At 42.9% G+C, this 8,749-nt stretch overlaps 1 protein-coding gene and 1 long non-coding RNA gene across 3 annotated transcripts in view; one reads left to right on the top strand and one right to left on the bottom strand.

The window, feature by feature from the left end:
* Window positions 1-1,654: 1,654 nt before the first annotated feature.
* LOC149524166 (uncharacterized) lies at window positions 1,655-8,640 on the bottom strand. Its single transcript, XR_016349900.1, has 3 exons — window positions 7,798-8,640; window positions 3,238-5,556; window positions 1,655-3,159 (listed from the first exon to the last, which is right to left on the bottom strand). It is a non-coding gene; the product is annotated as an uncharacterized LOC149524166 (long non-coding RNA).
* The window catches only part of RGMB (repulsive guidance molecule BMP co-receptor b), a 28,885-nt gene continuing 24,705 nt past the window's right edge, over window positions 4,570-8,749 (top strand). Inside the window, exons 1-2 of one of the 2 annotated variants that reach the window (XM_075932084.2) lie at window positions 4,570-4,615; window positions 5,483-5,574. In XM_075932084.2, the coding sequence (XP_075788199.2) occupies window positions 5,570-5,574 (5 nt within the window). In that variant the 5' untranslated portion in view covers window positions 4,570-4,615; window positions 5,483-5,569. Of the gene's footprint in view, window positions 4,616-5,437; window positions 5,575-8,749 lie in introns of those variants that run through there. The other variant, XM_089779309.1, reaches the window with a different exon arrangement.

Genomic DNA, 8,749 nt, shown 5'->3' with positions numbered 1-8,749 from the left:
ATTAAAATTTTGTATAACCAATAGCCTTTAGAAAATTAATTTATTGTGTGTTACTGTGTTTTAAAAGACAAAATACTTGCACATGAAATGTCAGTATCGCATAAAGATAACTATGTTACATGGACATCAGCTAGTAGAGCAGCACTAGCTGACAGTTCAATTGAAAACTTACTCCTGAGTGAAATAAACACAGAAACTGCTAAGTGGAAAAAACTCCTTGAGCACATATTGAACGTCATTCTTTTTCTTTCTGAATGGGGATTGGCTTTGTTTGGTTCCAGGAAACAATTGGTGACTCTACAAATAGAAACTTTCTTGGTATCCATGAGCTTCTTAGCAAGTATGACACAATCAGGCCATTTTAAGTGTGTTTGTGAATCACATGAGAGATCGGAAAATGTGTGTAAGTCTATTATCTGCCAGAATACAAAATGAGTTTATTGAGCTATGTGGGATATTTGGGCAAATAACAGTTCTTGAGGAGATATGACATGTGAAGTGCTTTTCAATTATTATTGATTCAACTCCAGACTGCTCTCATAAAGAAGAGACAACCTTGGTTTTTTGATATGTTAAAATTGCAGGAAGTTCAAAGATTTCAATTGAAGAACAATTAATTTTGTTCGATAAGTTCACACAAAAAAACCTAGAAAAGAAACCGCCACTTGTGTATTAGAAATTCTGGAAGGCTTCAAATTAAATTTTCAAGTCTGTATTGGCCAAGACTATGACAATGGATCCATTACAGCTGGGAAGTGCAATGGAGTACAAGCAGTCCTTCTTGAGCAAAATCCAAACTGTATTTTCTCCGTTATGGCAACCACACACTAAATCTTGTCAGTGTTGACTGCACTGAATCATGCAAGGAAACAATGACATACTTTGGAACAATCGAGTGATTGTACAACCTCTTCAGTAGCAGTCCTCAGAAATGGGAAATTCTGAAGCAGCATCTGCCTGTTCCCCTTCACAGCATGTCGACAACAAGATGGTCAGCATGAATTGATGGCATTAAACCAGTTGCACAGCATTTGGATTCTGTGAGAAATTTTGTGAGCTTGAATCTCTTACTCTCAGGGCACAGGCTTGCACTAAGTTTAAATCAATTCAGAAGTATACATCCAAATTTGAATGCATTTTAATATCGTCCATGTGGATGAAGCTGCTAAAAAAAATCCACAAAACTAATCTTGTAATTGAAGCATGCAATGCTATTATATGTTGAGAGGGATAACGTTGAATGGTTTCTTAAAAATATTCAAAAGATTCATGATCCGTGGAATGCAATCCTTTCTGAGTCCAAATCAGAAGCACAGGATATTGACATTTCATCTGAGTTTTCCACAAGCTAACATCTCAATCGGATGCAGAAAGGCAGTATCGAACCAATGTTGTTGTTTTATTTGTTATTGTTGACTTCATCAAACATGGTCTTATATGTTGATTTGAGTCACTGCAACAAATTTGTACACTTTTTGGATTCCTCTGGGAATTCAGAGAACTAAGTGATGAAGATCTATATTCAGCAGCTGAACAGTTTCAACAAAGGTTCAACAACAAAATTTCAGGAAATCTCTATGACGAGATTGTTTTCCTGAAACGTATACATTCCATCAACTTTAAATCGGACTGCAAGCCAAAAGAACTGCTTCAAGAAATGTTCAATCTTGGCCTGTCAACTGTATTTCCCAATATCACAATTGCACTATATATTTTTGTCAGTCTCCCTGCATCAGTGGCTTCAGGTGAATGCATATTCAATGTGTTAAAACAAGTAAAGAACTATCATCGTTCTACAATGGGACAAGAACATTTGAATGGGCTCTCAATGCTTAACATTAACAGTGATGTTGCACTTAAATTAGATTTTTCAATTATAAACAATTTTGCACACAACAAAACCAGAAAAGTATTCCTAAAATGAAGAGTTTTACTTGCAGTGGAAACTCACAATTAAAGTTACATTTTAAATATATATGCTATTGATATAATGACTTAATTGTTAATAAATAAATGTTTCAAGTGTTCATTTTCATATATTCTTTTGATTTTAGTATGACCCTGTAAATGAGAAGTTAAATACATCTGCTACCTGGGGGTGGAGCCTCTAAACTCAAAGTGGCTTGGGCCGCTGTCATTCTCTGAGAGGGCCTGGCAGACAGTGGTAATGCCTGCTGAATGTGGACCTTATGCTTTCCAGCATCTAATGAGCTCTCTTCACACTTGTGTTTTGCCAGACTATGGGTGCTCCTGTGCTTTTATTATATGAAAATGTATCAGAAAAAATACACTTCTCTGAATCCTAGGGATGTTATGGGGTTTAATTAGTGTTTGAAAAGCAGCACCTTCAGATTCTTAGATGGCAGTTGTGTCATAAATGTAAAATATTAACTACCTTAATATTGGGATCACAGTGTTAAGAGTAAACTTCAAATAATAAAGATCACTGTGCATGTAAAGAACAGTTCAGATGCCTGTGCCAATGTAATTGTGGGGCTTATGTCCTGTCTGGTTCTCCAGCACCCAAGGACCTCCCTGTAAATAATTCACCTAGTGTCTAATGTGCCGGAAATCAGACAAAAATATAGGAGGGGCAGCTGTCCTAGCCAAGTTGGGTTGGCAAAAAGCTAAAGGGATCTGTGCTAGTAAAAATTAAAAGGTATTTAATTGTTGTATTTATGTTAGTCCTGATTTCTAAGGTAACTTCTAATATATATTGAGCAATGTTTCTGGTAAGAAGAAAGGGACCATGCCTTTGCTCTGTTATCTCTGTTGCATTGGCAGAAACTCAAGAAAGAAAGAATAGTAAAGGACTGGGATTGCATTAGAAAACATTCTCTCAGGCCAGCTTTCTGGGATTGCTTTGAACTTTTACTCATCATTATTTCATGTGCCGAATTTTCTTTGTGCCTGTGGAAGGAGGATAGGGGGGAGAAAAACACACGAGACTTGCCTTTAGGATTTTTAATCAAAGCTACTGCTCTCCTGATTGCTGCAGTGGATTTTCAAACGCCAAAGCAAGTGGGTAAATTAAAATCCCATGTTCCTGTGGGCTAGGAACAGAGCTGTTTGAAATGTTCTTTAACGAGAAGAGCATGTTCCTATTGTTTTTCTTGCCCGAGCCGAGAAGCTCCAAAGAGATCCTATGTCCGGGAATACCTGGCAAAGGGAAACAGAAGTGAAATTAACTAAGGGGAGGGAGAAAGGGCTGGGCTATAGTTGGTTGCGCTCTCTTACCAAGTTGTTTTGGGTCCTGATCCAAACCCCATCGAAGTCCTTGAGGGGTTTCCATGGGTTTTCAATGGGCAATCAGTCTCTCGGTCGCTAGACTGAGCAAATGAGGGACCAGGAATTCTCACAGGAAAAGGAGGAAAAAAAGCTGCTAGCATCTCGCAGTGCATCTGCTCAGAGCTTGAAACGCACAGTCCGGAAAACAAGAAAGCCAAATTCAGCTTCTCCGACCCATGCTGTGGCAACTTAAATGGCGCTATTCTGGTTGAAAAGGAGATGGGTCTGAATGAGACTTTCAGGGCTGGATCCTGAGACAACACAGTAGCGTTATAATTCATCCCTGTTCTCCCCCCTCCCCATAGTTTAGCGAATTCAAAACAAAATGAGCCGAAGGCCAAATTTCCCTCCAGTTAAATGCAGCCGCTTATTTACTAGGTCAGATTTTCAGCCAAACATTCTGCGCCGATTCTTTGTTGTTGTTATTTGGATTCACTGTTAGCTCAAGAACTGGACAACAACGTACATAATAAAACGCCATCAGGAGAGGGATGGAAAACAGATTGGCCGCTGGCAGCAAAACATCTGGAGAAACCAGGCAGAGGCCTATGGGGGGGGGGAGGGGGGAAGCTTGTTGAAACTACTTTGCATGCTCAGGTTATAAAAGGGCTGTTAATACCCCCAAAATAAGGGGGTTGTTGGAGGGCTGGGGGAGGGGGTTTCATATCGTAATTCACTCCCACTGCCTGCGTTTGCTTGCTGAGGAAGTCTGATACGATGTTGTGAACAAGGCTGGGGAGATTGTAAAAGGCAGCCTACATCGAGGCAGGGCTACGTCGGCCAGTAAAAGGCTCCTTTGTGCAAAGCCTTGACTGGGAAGGGCTGGCGCGGCCATGCCCAGCTGATCAGCCAGATGTGCAGGTACATTCCAGCGGTGGCAGGAGCCACTGGCTGGGGGCGGAGGAACTGTGCTGCGGCTCCCGCCCTCCCCGGAGAGAGAGCAGCTTCCCAGGAGGGAAGGGGGAATTATTTTGCACTCTCGCTCGCTTTCTTTTCACCCCCTCCCCTCATTTGTTTGCTATAGGTGGCGGAAAGATCACGCTGTCATTAAAGGCACATCCCCTCCTTTTGTGCCGGTGCCAGGAAGAGAGAGACAGACAGACACTCCTAGGGGCTGGGGGAGCTCACTGGCGCTCCAGATGAAGCCGATCGCTCGCCAAGGTGTCGCTATCAGTCCCATCTTCCAAGGGGAAAGGGGCTGATCCGTTGTCCCGGCCCTCTCCCCCCCCCCCCCCCTCCGACAGCGCCGACGGACTCGCTGTGCCATTCTTGCTGCCATTTTTCCCAGCTGGCAAGCACCAGGGATGAAGACCCGGGGATGTTTGTGGTGAGTTGTTTGTGTTGTTGGTCTCGGGGTTGCGTGTGTGTCTGTCGCCAATCCACCTGTCTCTCGCTTTCGAAGGAGCCACCCGTGGCAAGGAAGGGAGGCGCGCTCACCAGTGTCCCGCCGGGCATCTGAAATCGCTCACATATCTGCAGATTACAAATTGCATCTGATAAAATAAACACCTCTTGCTCCACATTGCTTTCCACTGATGTAACTCCGGAGCGGCTCGAGAATACAGTGTAGCTCCCCAGCGCTGGGCTTTCAGCTGACAACAAGAACATCCGAGGGTCAGTTATGAGCATGTAGTGGAAGAAAGGGCAGAAGGCCCAGGGGGGCACTGATGGAAACTTACTCCGAAGGATCCCAAGACTAGTCCGTGTGCGCGCGTGTTTCTGTGTTCCAGACAACTGCGGGCTTAACGAAGCCCTCTCGGGGCCCGGGGAAGGGAGAGCTCGGCAGGTGTGTGCTTCCCTCTTTGCAGTGACAGTTTCTCCGGTTATCAGAGAACTACATGCAAGCCCAGGCTGCGGTAGGAAAGCGAAAGTGTAACTGACGGCAGTAATTGCATTGTCTGGAAAGTGGGTGGGTGGGGAGAGAGTCCTGAACACTTTAGAGCTTTCTTGGGACTTTCTGGCTAACGAGAGGTTAATTTTGTTTCGGAGGGACGATTGTGTTGGTTTCCTGAGATACATGGGCAGAAAAAGCATTACCTCCTCGGTTCTGGCAGGCGGCTTCCAAATGCTTTCCGCACCTGCTACTTTAGTCAGTATCTGCAAGTCTAGGGCCCCATCAATTTAGGGCCAAGTAACGAACGCTTTCTGTGCCTTGCGAAGACGGACCTAACGTTTTTAATGATCTAATATACAGGTCCTAATTTGCAAAGTATCCCGTCCTCCAGGAGAACATGATGCAGCGTTGACTCCAGCGATCGGCGCCGCACCCTAAGGGTTAAATATGATGTAAGTACAAAAATATTTAGAAGTCGATTTATTATGTACTTATTGCTGATACTTTGCCTTCATTACAGTGGCAAAAGAAATAGTGGGGAATATGACGACTTGTTTTGCAAATTGAAACCCCAGGTTTCAGACCCCGCTATTCTTCCTTCACATGCCAATATAATAAGCAGACCAAGAGGATATTTGTGTTGTGCTTCTGCAACTGAGATTATAGCAGTAGGGGAACAGTTAAGGCATGACGCATACCTTTTGGAAAATAAACCACAGGTTGTTTAAAATGCAGTAATGCTTCTTGCATGTGTTTGACTTTTTCCCAGTTACACGCTCATTAAATTTCTCTTTTTTGTTGGGTCACTGCTTGTTTTGCCATTTGTTTTCCTTTTTGGGGGAAAAGAAAGCGAGAAGGAAAGGTCCGAGGCTTTAAAAAATCTTGACTTATTTTCCTTTTTTACATTTTCAACTCACTACTATGATCCTCGTTTAGATGATCTTTGGTGGGTTATAAAATTAAATGTACACCTCAAAAATCCAGAGACAAATTTGATATTGTTTATAAAAACTGTATACGGAATTCAAATAATTAATAATTAACTTTCACTCTGAAATACAGCGCACACTAACGATGACCTTTCTATGCAAATAGCTCTGCTAATTTTAATATCCTGACACTTGAGACTCTGAACTATTCTCGTAACAACATTGTCTTCTGCTCAAGGATTATACATTTTTATAATAACAAATATGCAAATTTTAGGCATCTGAATCTCAGGCTTGACAAATTTTACAATTAAACAATAAAATGTACTTTCTCCTTTGAATGAACATAGTTACATTTCATAACCCAAAAATTCGGAGTAACTCAAGTGCGCCCTCTATTTGCCAAAGAACAGAACTGACGAACTCAGCAAAAGAATTGGAACAATTAAAAGTCAGCAGCAGGCAAAGATGCCACCGACTTCAGTGAGAATATCGCCTCAGGAGGGATTTCAGGATCTGATTTTAGCCTGGTTACTAATTTAGGAAAACCCGATATTAAAGCGGTAACTCTAGAAAGTCAACACAAGCAAAAAAACCAAGTCACTTTGAGTTTTTTTGGCACAGAACTCCGAAGAACTAGTCTTTCATGTTTCTTTAATGGGTCACCAAATGGGAGAAGTTAAGGATGGAGTGAAAGATCTATTTTCGAAATTCTTGATTTTTATCAATTTAAATCACGTTTTGTTTTTGTTTTTTTTTAACTAAAAAGAAAATTGGGTTAGACACCTGATACCACAATTGCCCCCAAGGCAATGGTTAAAGTCCAGCTTTGTACAGAATACATCATTCCTATGTGGTGTCACTATGATGATATTGTGGATACAACCTAAAAGGCTTGAATCATGCCCAAGGGAGAATCAGCTCTTTGTCACTGGCACAACTACAGGATACAGTGATGAGAAAAGACACTGTCAACATGGTTAGTTTAATATATAATTAGGTTCTCTTGATAACTTTTCCATGTGCATTTGCTAGGAATTACAAAGACAGTCATAGGTAACTTAACAGAGTAGTTTGTACAGATAAAGCATTTTTGTAGGGAAAAATGGATTAGTCCAAGAAATGACTGTTTCTAAACTTTTTTTTTCATACTACTGAATTATTTTTTCCCATGCTTCCTAATGCCTTTGGTTGGGGTAGAGAGATGGGGAGGGAGAAGGTGTATCACTGTGGTCAAATTTCAGTACAACTTAACAAAGAAAAGAAGGTGAAGGAATTGCTGTGGATCTGATCACTGCAAACTTCAGACCAAACACCAGGGATGCTGGAACAATTTGTGTAGTGGGGGTGCTGACAGGTGTTGAAACACACTATAAACCCTGTTTATAATGGAAACCACTTCAAGCCAGCAACACCACCTTCACCTCCTAGTTCTAGCACCTATGCAAACATCCTTCATTATATGGGGCATGTTGGATAGGCCTACTCATTTTCACCTTATTATTAAAAGCACAAGCACTAATTACAGAATCCCCATTTTCCTCTGTAAGCTAAATCCTCAACACAGTGCAGTCTTGGGGGTTGGAAGAAAAGGGGATAAGGTATGTCTGCCTGACTACACCAAAGAGAAATGTGGGTCCTAATGGAAGTGAAAGTGGATTTAAGTGGTAAAGCAATTAATGAAGATTATATCTCACTTCACACCTACTGATAACAAAATTGGACGCTATTAATCACAGCAGTTACCTCCTGTGGTTTGTGTATTTCCTCCTGTTCGGTCTCCTTGTCTGAGTTTCCTCTACAATCCATAATCAGGAGCCTACTTGAGCGCACGGGAGCCAGTCAGCAGTTCGCCTACAGTCCCTGCATGCAAATTAGCAGGGTTGCAGCTGAGAGATTCCTTACACGTAGATTTTAGCAATGCCACTTTAAATTCTCCTAAATTAAGATGTTAAAATTCTCCCAGTCTCGTGTAAACACAGACCGCGAGTCCGACCTGCTTGTTTAACAAGAGCATGCGAGTGCAAGGCGTCTGTCACCCCAGAACGACACAGTGTTTCGATAATAACTCAAGAATAGAAAGTCACCGCAGACTAGTTACCGAGTACCGGCAGAAGGCGAAATCATGCCTGCGGGCGGAGTTCTCCAATGCTCCATTGATACCCCTCGCAGCCAATCACAACCCAGGCACCTCTGCGCCTGCATTCCGATTAGGAACACTGGCAAACACGACGTTCCAAATCGGAATGTTTGGCGCAGCGGCCCGGAGGAGGTGGCTGGCTACTGCGAAGATGAACACATCGGAATCACGGGGTTTTGGAAGGCACTTCTGAGCCGATTCAAAGCAGGGCCGGGCACTAAATTTGCATTTGAGACAAAACAGCGTTTTGAGAGGCGCAGGGCTCCCAGCACGAAAAGAGCCTGCTGGGGGGGGGGAGGGCAGAGCACGGGGACCACGTCTCTCAAAGGTTGAACAGTGAAGGGAGGTAACTCAGCTCAAGAGAGCGACCACCCAGGCAAGGCAAGGCAAGGCAAGGCAAGGCAAGAGCTCCCAGGACACTAGCGGGCGGGAAGCCGGCAAGAGAAACGCTCCATCAGCACTTTTCACACCCACTGGAGCTGCCTCTTGTGCTTCTTGAAGCCACGGCACAAAAACAATAAATCCGAAAGGCGGAGAAAGCAGGGCGGGGACCCGCCA

This window comes from Pelodiscus sinensis, chromosome 6 (genome assembly GCF_052426305.1).
Source record: "Pelodiscus sinensis isolate ZL-2025 chromosome 6, ASM5242630v1, whole genome shotgun sequence".
Lineage (NCBI taxonomy): Eukaryota > Metazoa > Chordata > Testudines > Trionychidae > Pelodiscus > Pelodiscus sinensis.
Note: the sequence above shows the minus strand (reverse complement) of the source record. Positions and strands in the feature narration are given on the sequence as shown.